This window comes from Uloborus diversus, chromosome 5 (assembly GCF_026930045.1).
Source record: "Uloborus diversus isolate 005 chromosome 5, Udiv.v.3.1, whole genome shotgun sequence".
Lineage (NCBI taxonomy): Eukaryota > Metazoa > Arthropoda > Arachnida > Araneae > Uloboridae > Uloborus > Uloborus diversus.
The window spans coordinates 96,858,113-96,872,481 of record NC_072735.1 but is presented as its reverse complement, the minus strand read 5'-3'; the positions used below and the strand labels follow the sequence as shown (position 1 = coordinate 96,872,481).

Below are 14,369 nucleotides of genomic sequence, written 5' to 3'. Positions count from 1 at the left end.
CAGGAAACTTTTTGACAATGATACTTAATTTTTCCAGGAAGTGGGTAAAAACAGTTAAAATCCTGAAATGTAACACGGAAATATCCAGTGATGTTTCGGAATTTTTTTACAGTGATCAGTCTTTTTTTTTCCCCCTCCACATACAGCTTTTGAACAGATCAACAAATTAATTTTTGAAAGTCAATATCTTATAGCTTTTTCCCGCTTATAGGAATTTTTGATCATTTTCAAAAATAAGCATTAGTGAGGGGTTTTTTTTCCGGCTTCAAATTCAGTTAAAAAAATTTATCTCTTAAATTTTTCATTTCAAGGGAATGTTTGCTCTTTCAGCAATATACTTTTGAAAATATTAAGCATTTTAAGTTTCAATCAACGAATTTATGTCATCACCATCTTAAATAACTCCAGAAAACTTATTCAAAGTAAGTGTTGTTTAATGTTTAAGGTGGCTTGCGAATTTTTCAGCTCCCCAAATTTCAATAATTTGATATCTTAAGGAGAAAATATGGGTGCGTCTTTTGGAGCAATATTTTAGTCTGTACAATTTTTATAAAAATATTACAATTGGAAAAATATTTATTTATATTCTAATTTACATGCATAGGTTTATGTTTAAATTTAACATTTAATTTTAACATTTATTTTAGCATTTTAATTTTCGCATTTTAAAATGCTGATCCATTTTCGTTAAACAAAATTAATTTGTACGCAAATCAACACATTTTATACTTGGAGATATTTTTTTAAGCCTCATGAACTCTCGTTTTTTCTCAAAAAATAATTAATGATATTGAAAACAGATTAATCACCAGAAAATACTTACTTTCCAAATATTCTCCTGAAACCCTTTGCTTTTTCCTTGGGCGGTAAACTTGCTAAGGGTGAGGATGGTCTTCGATAGTTTGAGTTTACACCTTGAATGTGGGCATTCCGATGAACGACTTCATCTCCGTTTTCATGAGCTATTTTTGCAATATTATTTTTAAACAACTTGACATTAATAAGTAAATATTTAGTATACGATATAATTATATAGTTCAAAACTTGTTTCCTAGATAAATTGCTCCTTCATTTGACAATACATGTATTTCATGTACAGATATTTAGATATTTACTTTGTTTCAGTCAAAACGCGCTATTGGAATAATGATAATTTATTGATTCGTACAAATTAATTTGAAATTTAAACTTATATAGTTATTAACTATAGTCACATAACAGCAACTGCCACAGTTTTATGATGAAAGAAAATAGAGAGATGTGCTTTGAAAAACCGTTCATGTTAACAAAACTTGTTATATTATATTCATAGGAATTCCAGTTTTCTCAGACACATTATTTAAAAAGCGAGCTTAAATGCAAGTTATAGGTTAATTAGAAAGGAGTTTCCTTGATGATGTTAAACTGCCAAGTCAAGCAGAAGCTTATTGTTTCCATTGAAAAAAAAATATTACCACATTCGGTTCTTTTGCAGAAGCTTAAAAATGTCAAATTATGAAAAACTGAAAAGTTTTACTTATAAGTAAAGCAAGAGTAGATTTGACATTTTCTGACAGCAATGTACCTTAATACAAGGAAATAAAAATTTCTTTCTAACTTATATGCAAAAAAAAAGTTCATCTAAATGAATAAAATTATATACTTATGAAAAAATACTTAATATATATTTATTTTTTCAAATCGAAAACAGTACATTATTTAATGTTATTTAACACATTTCGAAAGAAAAAATATGTTCATCTATATGCAAACGAGAATAGTAATACCTCTTAGTGTAAAACTAGAATAGCAAATTTTACTTAAAATTAAAGTAAAATAATGTGTAACAAAAATTTATTAGAATTCATGTAGAAAAATATTTATTACTTGTTTATTGGTATGAAATATGAGATATAGAGGATAAAATTCATATAAAATATAGAGGGTTTTCTGTACAAGAATTCATTAAGCATAAAACTATTTCAATGTTTGGTGCGGGATAAAATCATGCCGGGCTCGAAGTATGAAGAAAGAAAAGTTTTTCATGTGCAGAAATAGGGTGGCAACAGAGCTTGCGAAACAAGAAATTTTATTGTAACTTTAGTATCCTGTTCGAAAATAATTTCAGTTTCAGAAAATAGAAAAAAAAGGGTACTGTTCTAAAATCTAATCGACAATGCTTTTATAATAATTGCTAAGTAAGGGAAGGAATTATTTCACTTTTTTTCTTCAAAGTACCATTATTTGTAGCAATTTTTTTTTTATTTTAGCAATCTTTTGTAATTCTTAATAGAATTTGAAAATTTTGCTTTAAAATTGTTTAGCAATCACTGTTAATATATAAATAAAAGAGATTTCTTAGTACTACATCGAAAACGAAATTTTTGAAAGATATTCCAAGTTCATTGAAAATGAAAGTTTTGACGCAAGAAAATTCACTTGAAAACAGTTATTTCTCTTAAGCATTTACCATGATTCGCATAATTTTGATGCAAGCAAAACTGACGCGATTGCTAAAATTTGGATAAATTTTTAAATGGTAAAAAATAAAAATAACATATGATTTAAGACATTTCCAATGAGGGGAATATAATTGAATAATTAAAAGGTTCTCAAAATAATCCGGAGGCCAGGGGAAAAAAATGAAAAAAAAATTTTTTTTTGGAGCTTCTGTAGCCACCCCAAAGAAATGTTACATAGCTCGAGCGTGGAAAGATTAGAATTAATGCAAAAGCTGAAAATCAGTGAAAGAACCATCACCTAGTTCAGGAGCACTTGAGCTGCGTTTTCCCAATCGTATTTTAAAAAATCCTTTACCAAAAGACATACCAGAGGAAGCTTTAGAGCGAGATGGACGAGAAACCTCAAGGCTTGAATGGTGCAGATTGTGGAATGAGTGCGATGTTTGGCCTGGAAACATTTTCGCTTTTGAAAACATGTTTGAAAATGTTCACAACGGATGCAGATAGAGTAAACCCTCATTAATCCGGACCACTTAACTTATCCGGACTTCACTTAATCCGGGCAGCCATTTAACTGTGCATAATGTATCAATAAAAGGTAAGTTATCGCTTTTTTATGGCCCATTTTGTATTCCTATAATTTTCTCTTATGCAGTTATATAATTCCTTCTCTTGAAATTAAAGTACAATTTTTACTGTGTACAGTAGTTTGTTTATGTACCTTTTGACTCAATTTATAGGTTATTTTGTCCAATCCATACTTTCATTAGTTTTGACGGCTTGGATCCCCCAATAGTCTAGATTAATGAGGTTCTACCATATCTTGCCATGAAAATGATCTGATATCATTAAAATATTTTTTATACACAGTGAAGAAAATGATAACGATATTTACCAGCAGACATAGCAACTGGAGTACTTTCGCAAGGCGACTTTGTGTACTTTTGCAAGATTTCATCTCCATGTGGTCGAGGAAGAGTGGAATAGTGACGCTTTGCTGGTGGAGTCTAAATGACATAAGGAACATTAATACATGCAATACAACAATATTTTTCAAAGCAGTAAACTACCTATCACCCGTGTCAATTAATGTCTAGCTTTACTCGGAAAATCTAAAAACACGGACCTTTGTCCTTTATGATCTGTCTTGCCACGGGCACCCCAAATTTTAATTTTTGGGAGGGCGGATATTCTCAATTTTCAGAATAGAACTCAAAATTTTACTGAAGGATGCAATACGAGTGTGCACACCAGGGTGCATGTAAACAACCTTTACTTAGCTAAGGACCTTGTAATAAATTGGGGACTCTTGATTGGTCAGTCGAAGTAGATGCGTCGGCTGTGTTTTTATCCCATTCAACACATGTGAACAAATTTCGCTCCTTAGGCTTCTGAATTCACGTTTGGGTGTTTTTATTCCCCCCCCCCTTGAATAATGCCTATAAGATAGTGTTTCAAAATTCAACAATAGTTAGAGCATGCAAAACAAGGTATAAAGAAATAAATGATGTTTTTACCTACTAGCCAATCAGCAGTTTTCAAACTTTCTTATGGTCTCTAGCAAAGTAAAGGTTGTTCAGATGCCACCAGGGTTCAAAAATATCATCATATTTTCGAAAATATCCGATATTTTGATATATATCGGACATTTTGATATGTATTCGATATTTTCAATCGGCACAAACTAAAGTCTTCGAAATAGTAAATTCATCCTCAAAACACTCTTTATTTTCTACTAGTGGTACCCGCACGGCTTTGCCCGTAGTAGAAAATTAAAAGGTCTTTTGGTTCGCATGTATATTTGAAAATAATGTATGGTGAATTTCTCGCCAATTGGCTTGCCCCTGTGACGGTTACATGTTATCATAACTTGGTAATTTACTTGTCCATCGTATGATAATTTTGCTTGGGAAAATGTTCTTAAAATTAGAATAGAAAAAGAACAAAATCGAATTTTCGAAAAATCGCTTCGAGGTGTACACCCCCATGCTACAAACTAATTTTGTGCCAAATTTCATAAAAATCGGCCAAACAGTCTAGGCGCTATGCGCGTCACATAGATCCTGACAGATATCCCCCAGAGACAGGACCCAGAAATCCAGACAGAGAGAGAGATCCAGACAGAGAGACTTTCAGCTTTATTATATTAGTAATGGAAAATGTTATTACAATATGTAGACTTAAAATTAAGGTTTCTTTAAATTTTTATATCTATAATAATAATTCAATTAACATTTTTATCAATTTTAATTATGTTAATTTAACATTAGCTGTTTTATTCATTTTTCTTGTTACCTAGTTTTACAGTTATACGATTCAGAAGTAAAAGATATGCATTAGTTGGTGCACAGTCATAAAGACATTCCCTTTTTTTCTGACCAATATTTATTATTTAACTAGGCACTTTTAATATGAATTAAAATTGTTACAGTAAAATTATTTTATGAATATAAAATAAAAAGGAATATTGTATTACTTTGTTACATTAATGATGTAATAATACATCATTAAAATGTAGTGTATAATTTTTTGGTTATTTTTTAATAATAAATGAATTATATTACTATCATTGATATAATTTTTGTATTGAAAGTACCGTAGTTCAAAAAATAAATATCGAAAATATCAAAATATAAATATCGGATATATATCGTGATATATATCATGATTAGAGATGAAAACAGTCGGAAAAAACCGGAAAATTTCGGTAAAAAACGGAAAAAAACCGTTTTTTTTTTCAAAGAGATTTATTTCCACTCCGGAAAAATTGAAAAAAAAAATGAATTGTTTCAACTTTTCAGGAAGTTTCAATTGAAATTTTCAGCAAAAATTTATTAAAAATTTCTCATGCTTAAATTCTGATGCAAATTCTTCCCCTCCTCACCCCCTCCCCTTGTATGTTAAAATGCTATCTAACTTTGATAATTCAAGCTGTTGTATGATAATATAATTTGCATATAGATCAAAAAACATTTTATACTTTTTGCAAAAAAAATAAATAAGTAAATAAACCAATATCCTTAGTGAAGTATTTATTTTCCTTCTTCAAAAACCCGGGCAAGCAATTTTCCATGTAACTTTATTAAAAATAAATTAATTAACAAAGCACAAATAATAATAATATGAAAAGACCTTTAGCAATAAATAAATTAATTGGTTTCAAACTGGCCGTCTTTTGAAATAATACAGAGGTGCAACTACTTATTGAAAATTTCATTCAAGGGCCGCAAGTCCTTTAAACAATCCTATTCCCAATAAAGCAATTGGTTTAGAGGGTCCAAACTTATGTGTAGTTTAGAGTAGACCTTTGACTCTAAATGATGCCATACAGTGTAATAAATGAGATTGAGGTCTAGCGAGTAGAGCATCCACTCTAAAGATGATATCATGTCAAAAACAATTCTCCTTGCACCACTCTTGTCTTTTTTGCCGTATAAACTGGTGTGGAGTCAAATTGAAATGTTCAGTCTACATTGCAGTGCTGAAGTGCTCTTAGGTCCACAGAAGTACAACAGCTTCTAAAGTGTAAATCTGGTGCACTTTTTGATTCATTTTATGGCCCTCATCCACAAGAAAACCAGAGAATTTTTTTCGCCTGTGCTGATTCCATCACATCAAAGCCTGACTTTGGCGATGTTTAACGTTTTGTAAGGTGCTTGGAGTGTCTACATATCAAACCCTATTGTTCTGTATCTGAAAAACCTTTACTTTGCTAGAGATCATGTAAAAATTTGGTGACTGCTGAAAAGCTACTTCGTTAAAACGTCATCCATCTCCTTCATAGCTTTATTTGAATGCTCTAGTTATTTTTCGAAAATATATCTATAATTAAATTCATTGGGAAAGGGGGGGGGGGGGGTAAAAACATTCAAACGTGAATTCTGGAGAACAAAATTAATTTACATGCGTTTATCGGGGGGAAAAGCATGACTGGCGCACTGGCCAATCAGGGAGCTCAAAACTGTTCTAAGTCCGTAGCAGAGTAAAGGTTGTCTATATGCTTCTGGGGGGTTATGAGCTGGTTGAACGGTAAATCAGTGAAAGGTATCCCTCTTCCAGCGTGGACTTGCTACCCGTCACAAAGGTTGTGGCATCTTTGGAGTCATACGAATGCCTGAATTTTTTGGAACTCGTAAAACTTCTGTTTGAACTGTTTTTGCCCTTAGTCGCACTTATCGGTCTCAAATTCCCATCTTACAAAGACTTCTCTCGCAGATACCCAAGGATTCCATTAAATTCACTTTTTGGGGGACCTGACAATTAACTGAAATGTTCACTGTTCATTTTTGTACACTTTCCGGACATCGACTATCATTTCCAAGCCACTTGAAGCGGCATACCGCATCAAATCCTTTTGGCCGAGGTACATAAAGCAAACGAACTGTCGATCTACTTGGTTAAACAACTTTAAAATAGCAGATCTTTTGCTTAAAATTGTAAGAAAACCGAAAAACAATACATAAACTAGGAGATATATTGCAAATTATTTTTAAATAAAGTGAGAGACAAAAATAAATAAGACACTCATTAAAATGGAATTACTTTACTTTCATTCGATGATGCAATCTTTGCCAGAGGGGTTTTTTCTTTTCTTTTTTTTTTTTTTTTGCTGCACCCTGTACTCTGCCGTGCAAAGCACAAAAGTGAAATCTGAGGTTGAGCTCAAGCTGAGATATTGTGTTTTAAAGTTTGGCCTTTCCATATATTTTATTCAAATGTCCTTTTTTCTTTTTTTCAGAATTAAAAAAAAATAGTTCCTGATCAAATGACCCTAAAACATTTTATTTATTAAGTAAAATATGAAACAGAGAAAAACTTGGTTATAATAACTCAGTTTTGTTCAAAAGTGCAGGTGTGACTACTTTTACTACAGTGCTTAACACGGCCCATGAATAAACTGAACCTCCAGTTTAAGTTTTGGTTCAGCTTTCGAAATCATTACACAGTTTTGGTTTGGGGTTTCTGTTGGAAGCAAAAGAAAAACCTATTTAGTTTTGAGTTGGACTTTGACTGGATTGGAAAAAATCTAAACTCAATAGCTTTTATTTTCAGACAATAAAGTGACATTGTAAGGAAGGGAAATCATACTTGATTTTCTTTCAAACAATATTAATCACGTTTGAAAGTCAAAAATTACAATTATTATTTCAAGTTTCAAAGGCAATTTCAAATTGAAAATTTAATTGTTATGATTAGACACACCTTACCCAATGTTATTGGTTGAACGACGACTTGACTTATTTCTGCTGTTTGACCAAGAAAGCTCTTAGTTATAAAACAGAAAGGTCTTTTTTTTTTCTAATTAAACTTACCTTTGTATGTATTTATGTTAAGCAGAAAAAGGAGATGCGTGGATTACATATATCTTTTTATGTTTAACCCTTAAAATGTTCCAAGAAACACAGAGCTATTAAGAAACCCTATTTTTGTTCATAAAAAAAAATCAATTTTTCCATTTTTTCCCGAAAAACCGGTTTTTTTCCACCACTTCAAAATTTCCGGAAATTTTACATCTCTAATCATGATATATATCGGTGAACTCTGATGCACACATAAATAAATCTGATGAAAAGAGACTTTTAAGCATTTAAAAATGAAATATTACAATTATGACCCCCAAATTTGCCGAATCGTCAGATAAAGTTTGCTGAATAACTGAATTTTTGGGAGGTCACAGCAACCTCCCATCAGGGTGCCCCTGTGTCCTGCCGTCCCTTATCCTAACGAAACAGATTTTGAAAGCATAGTAAATAACTATAAACCTTTAAAATGTCTGAATAACAAAAAACCTCTTTTTACATGTTACAATTTTTTTAATTTATGCTCTATTTTCGCTCTTACCTTCTGTGGCGTAGGTGGGCTCACATTTTCAGAGCTGCTGTACTTGTTGATATTCAGACTAGAAAACGGACTAGGAGATTCACCACGAATTGGACTGAAAAGGGGACTGTATCTCGATGTTTCACCAAACCTAGAAGACGGTCGAAGTAAGTCCTCGGGAACTGACGCCAAGTTGGCCTGAAATGTTCTGGGAGCGGGAGGAGGCTTTTCCGTCAAGTTGTAGTCGAATGAAGATTCCTGTGATGTGTACACAAAAAAATCATCAGAGACACAATAGAAGGAAGTAATTCGATGATTAGAAATACAGTAGGACGTTAAAATCAGAACGCACACTCGTGAATTTTTAATAATTTCCATTTATGCATACAGTAAAAAAAGAGAGCTAATTTTTGCAAAAAAATGAAATTACATGTAGTAGCGTTATGTTCTGTGTTACATGCAGGAGCGCAAATAGGGTGAGGATCATGGGGATCATGATTCTCCCTAAACCATCGAGAATATTGTCCATCAATTATCATTGTATGTGATAGTACTTTAATAGTTGCATACAAGATAAATGGATGTAAAATCCCATGCAAATATGTTATTACACATTGTGTTAAAATACGTCATGAATGAAATGTAAATAATTATAGTAATCATTTCTCATTGAAAAAAATATTTGAAATAATACTTCCTTTCATTGCTTCTGAAATTAATTACTAAAGTTTATGCCCTACTAGGTAACTTATTCCTGGATTATTTGGTGGGGTTTTTTTTTTTTTTTTTGACACCCAAACAGTTTCAGAAATTTTTCACAACCAAAGCTCATATTTTTCAGCATGACTCCTCCTAAAAGCTAGTCTGCATACGCCCCTTGTTATTTTAAAACAACTTTATTTGATTAATCGACATACTATTTCCCTAAACGATATTTTCTTGGTTATCCAATAAAAATCCAAACAAATAGAAAATCCGAACTACCAATGGTCACAATTAGATTCGGATTTTCAACTTTTTGCTGTAACAACATTTTCTATAGCACAATTTACGGAGTAGGAGAAAATATATTGCTATAACAGAATACAAACCAAAATGCTGTCCAAGTCAAATGAATTGATTATGTCATGTGCAGAGAGAAAGCTTTCATCAGATGTCTTTTTTGTCATTCCATCACTGGCTAAAACCAATAAAACAGTGAGTTATCAGGACAGTCTTTGCTTTTCAGAGCTATAGAAGCTCATACTTTTTTTTTTTTTTTTTTGTAATTTAGTGTTACTTTATATGCCAAAAAAAGACATTAAGATATATTTCAAGATTTTTGAAAATTTTAAAAAATAAGAAACTAGTTTAGCTAAATAGAGTACAAAATTCATTTCGTTTTCGTGTAGTGAGAATCAAATTTTTGTTGCAGTACGTTGGCATGTGATAACAAGCATTAAATTAATCGCATACAGTGCGAATAAGTGATCTAATTACTAAAGAGCAATATAAAAATAGTTAAAAAAAATTTGTAATTTGTATTAATATTTTTATACTATAATAGTTTTTACTTGTAGTGTCAGTCACCTATGGAACTAGCGTGAATTATTAAGTGTGATGTAAATTTTCTAAAACGAAACTGGAGTAATTAAAAGCATTAAAAGGTTAATGAAATGTTTAAATACATATAGTTTATAATTTATGAATGCATTTTTATACGCGTATAAAACTCATTTTCTGTAATTCATTACATTTAATGCTATTTTTTTTCAATAGAACTACAACAAGAAGAAATTTCTTACCTCTACGGGACGGGTTTGATAGAACTAGTTCATGTAGTTTTTTATATCTGCTTAAGGATCTGCTCATTTCCTGTATGCGCTTCTCCTAATGAAGTTATAAAAAAAAATATCTCAATTCATTGCTTTTAGTAAAACTAAAGACAAGCAAGTCCTACAGAGTTTTAAAATGGTAGAGAAATATTGTCTCTTAATAATGAAAAATAACTGATCGCTCTTTTGTATACAAAAACTGTCAAGCAATTTCCAAAAATCTAATGAAAAATATAATAAATACTAATGTACAAATAATAGCAGAAAGTATATCCATAATCATTCGGCATTTCATATTTATCGAAATTAATTTTTGTTACCTATTCCTTTCAAAAACTTAAACATCTAAAACAATAAAGATAAATAAATACCTTTGTGCTGAACAGTAAAGTAAGACAAAACAACGTTAGAAGAAGCACAAATTTGTAAATTACAGCAGACACGTGTTTCAGCGTTATAGGGAACGCCTTTTTCAATGCAAAAAATAATGAGCTATGTATGAAAAGACATCCGACAAAAGCCAAAGCTCATTATTTTTTGTATTGAAAAAGGCGTTCCCTATAACGCCGAAACACGTGTCTGCTGTAATTTACAAATTTGTGCTTCTTCTAACGTTGTTTTGTCTTACTTTACTATCTAAAACAATGTTATTAAACATTTACTGGGTGAGATGTTTTTACTTTTTTTTTTTTGAAATTAAAACTCTGAAAATAAAAAAGTTTAAAATTAATGTGAAGATCTGCTTTATGATTGTTATATTTGATTCGTGATATTTAAATATTGTCCAAAAGATAAAAAGAAACAGAAAAAAACTCTTACATAAAATACTTTTATCATAGCTCACCACCAAAGTGTACAAAAAAAAATTCCAATGTTCTGTTACTAAATTTGATTCTGCTGTTATCTTCTTTTTTTATCATAATTTATAATTTGTTTCAAGTAGTTGAAAATATTTCGATGCATGTATTATAAATGAAAACTTATTTTATAACTTGTTTTTTTAATTTATATTTTTATCAATAAAATGTTTCCATATTGATGTACAGTAGACCCTCGTTTTACGCGGGGGTTACGTTCCACGGAAATGCCGCGTAAATCGAAATACATAAATTGAGACCTAATACTAGTGTTAAAATAGGGGTTTGGTTCCGTAGATAGCAAAATACTTCATTTTAGTGATGACTAATTGTATAATAAGTTTAATGTGTACTTATATCGACTTTTATGCACAACATGCATAAAGAAAACATGAATTAATTTCGTATTCTGTTTATAAAGGAGAGCTGGCTATGATAGTCTTCTGGCAGTCATTAAGAATTTTTCTCTAATTCTTTGCAGAGCATTAACGCATCCAGAGCCGGCCTTAGTACATGCGGGGCCCAATTGGTGAAATCTGACGGGGCCCTTTACAGGATAGTTGTACAAAGTACAAATGCAAGAAGTGCAAAAAACCAGACGTCTTTGGGATGTCAGAAGTGGAATGCAATTGCAGGGAACGGGGGAGCTTTTCTAGGAAATGTTTTGAAACGGAAGTTTAAAACGCAGTTTTGGCACGGAGATGAGGGGTTTTTTTGGGGGGGGGGGGGTTGCGTTAGAGGTCAGACAAATCACCCACGGTCCGCGGAAGAGTCTTCAAATCTGACGTCTAAAATCGTAATTTTTGACAATTTTGTTGAACATGAAGGAAAAGGGGGAGAAGCGGAGGTTACCTGCCTACCGAATTATTTTTAAAACTTAAGATAAGTTTAGATTAGTTTTCGTAACAATGTAACAATAGGGCATTAGGGCCTCCACTCAGAAATTTTTCCCGAAATTTTAGTCCCAATCGCGTGATGTTTGATGATAATGGAGAAGAAAGGAATTTGGTGATCTCCTGTGGAAAATTTTCAAAATCGAGGGCTTTAAAGCGTAATTTTAGACTATCGTTGGTGACGTTAAGGGATTCAGTGACTCTTCGAAAATTTTTCAATATTGAAGTGTTAAAAACTCAGTTTTAGGCCCTGTTTTGGTAAAGATAGAGGGAAAGGGAGGAGATTCCTCCCGTATTTTTTTTTCGAAACTGAAATCAATTTTATGCTATGTATGGGAAGAAAAAGAGTTCGAGAGTTTTCATGGTATTATTTTCTAAAAGATAGGAGGGCTGTGAACTTATGAATCTCCCTTCTTTGGAAATCGTTTAAAACTGAAAACTGAATAATGTAATTTTTGTCAGTTTTTTGGGGATAAAGTTGAGGTAAGAGAAAGAGAGAGGGTGGGCGTTTGAGTACTCTAATCCTGAATTTTTTTTTAATAAAGTTTTAAAAACGCACTTTCAGTCACGTTAGGAAATATGTCAGGAATTGTTGGCTTCTCCAAGGAATTTTTTGGTTTTGAATATTTAAAATAATCCTAATTCTATGCTATATGTATAAACGTAAGATGATGAATGGCAATTTGCTTTCTTTAGAATTGTTATGGAGATGTTTTACGCGGTTTTAAGTACGCAGTATTTGACGTTTATCATTTATTTATTTATTTTTCAGAATTGCACCTACGTTAGTGCTTATTATGTATTAAAGAAATTGTCATAGCTGCTGAGTTTTAGGATTTTTTCTCAACACAAATAAAGTAAAAAAATAATAAAAGTAATTATATAAATGAAATAAATTAGAAAGATAGCTTTGGAAATTCCTGAAATTTCGGAGTCGCGGAAAAATTTCCGCATTGTCCATGTGATAGTAAGATCCTGGAATAGGGGCCCTTGACCCTTACGTTATTATGGACCGTATTCATTGCTGATAATTATTAAAAATTTGTACTTTGGTTCCCCACTACTCAGTTCCTTTCTCTTGACTGGAAGTTATAAGGTACAGCGGGTACGGCCTTAGATATGGATTTAAAAATGTTCAACTGACTATATGTTTTATTTTTTTCTTCTGGAAATTTATTTCAGACAAGTAGTTTTGACCATATATCAGGATGCCTCAAGAAACTCCCCTTACTCCTTTAATCGCACTGAAAGTAGCCTCAGATTAAGTATCAGTTAAGCATATTATAATTAATATCAGTTACGTTCATTTGAACTTTTTATTTTTTTATTTATTTTTGTTAGGAAATTTTCTTTTAGATCGGGGCCCCAGCTGGCCCGGGGCCCCATTGGGCTGTTTTGCTCTAATCGGCTTAAGGCCGGCTCTGAACGCATCCATGGTCACTTGCGTCATTTCCATGATAGAATCTTTCTTCACCAACAAATTAGAAAGATAATTTCTATTGGCTAGGAATAGCTCAAATTTTCAATGAGAACGTTTTTTGTTGGGCGTCACCGACGTCGGTATCCTTGCCGGTTTTGGCCTCCTTTGTCACTCCTAAAAGCTCTTCTTCCAGGGAGATCCGAACTGTGTGAGTTTAATAACTTTACTTCTGGAAAGAGCTCTGGAACCAATTGCATAATTGTCTCCAATGGCCCAAGCTAGATTATTAGCGCGCCAAAATGCAGTTGATTTCGCGTAATCTGCAATTTGGAAATTTTTATCTGTTTGCATTGCCGCATCCGCGTGAAACCGAAACCCATCCCTGTAAAATAAAATAAAGGTGTCAAATCTTAAACCGCGTATAATCGAAGCGAACGATCGAAGCGAAGTAAAACGATTGTCTACTGTATCTTCCTTTTAAAAAATAAATTTTACATTTTATCAGTATTATATTCTTCATTCTTATATTATTAAATTCATTCAAGAGTTAAATTTTCTACATAATTAATAAAAAATTCATTTGCTTCATGATTTCTAACCAAGAAAAATGAAAACATTTCACAGTGAAACATTTCTCTAATTTCAAACTTAACCTCCATAAACTGAGGGATAGAAATATGCATTTTTCGTGGCATGCAGTATGTCTTATAAGACAGCGTCAAGAACGTGTTTTTTATGTTGTGCACAAACATTAGAAATTTACCTTTTCGTCATTTGCAGCCATAACCGACGTTAAGGCTCCTTTCAGTTTTTCAACTTCTGGATCTAGTTTATAAAGAAGATGAAAATCATGATGAAACATTAATTACATTTTTAAGCAATAATTTTTAAAAACCGCACAAACTGTTATGATCATTTGATACTACATGGTGATGACATACATAAAAGCGAACTCAAGAAATGTTTAATTTTTTTAGAAAAGCCGGCGAGCAAAAATTTTCAAAATTCAGCCGATTTTTTAGAATATTTTACTAACTTGAAAATTAATATGATCGTATGAATTTTTGTTTCTGAAAAGACGTACAGAAAAATTAATTCTTCATGGAAAGTGACTTCTTCACAAA

General features: G+C 31.9%; 1 protein-coding gene across 5 annotated transcripts in view; it reads right to left on the bottom strand.

Annotated features, from left to right (window-relative positions):
* The window catches only part of LOC129222784 (liprin-beta-1-like), a 102,720-nt gene that overhangs the window by 15,257 nt on the left and 73,094 nt on the right, over positions 1-14,369 (bottom strand). For 2 of the 5 annotated variants that reach the window (XM_054857327.1, XM_054857323.1), the window contains 7 exons: positions 14,009-14,070; positions 10,046-10,130; positions 9,353-9,441; positions 8,283-8,519; positions 3,337-3,448; positions 2,740-2,889; positions 824-962 (listed from right to left, as the gene is read on the bottom strand). In XM_054857327.1, the coding sequence (XP_054713302.1) occupies positions 824-962; positions 2,740-2,889; positions 3,337-3,448; positions 8,283-8,519; positions 9,353-9,441; positions 10,046-10,130; positions 14,009-14,070 (874 nt within the window). Of the gene's footprint in view, positions 1-823; positions 963-2,739; positions 2,905-3,336; positions 3,449-8,282; positions 8,520-9,352; positions 9,442-10,045; positions 10,131-14,008; positions 14,071-14,369 lie in introns of all 5 variants that reach the window. The other 3 variants (XM_054857326.1, XM_054857324.1, XM_054857325.1) reach the window with 3 other exon arrangements.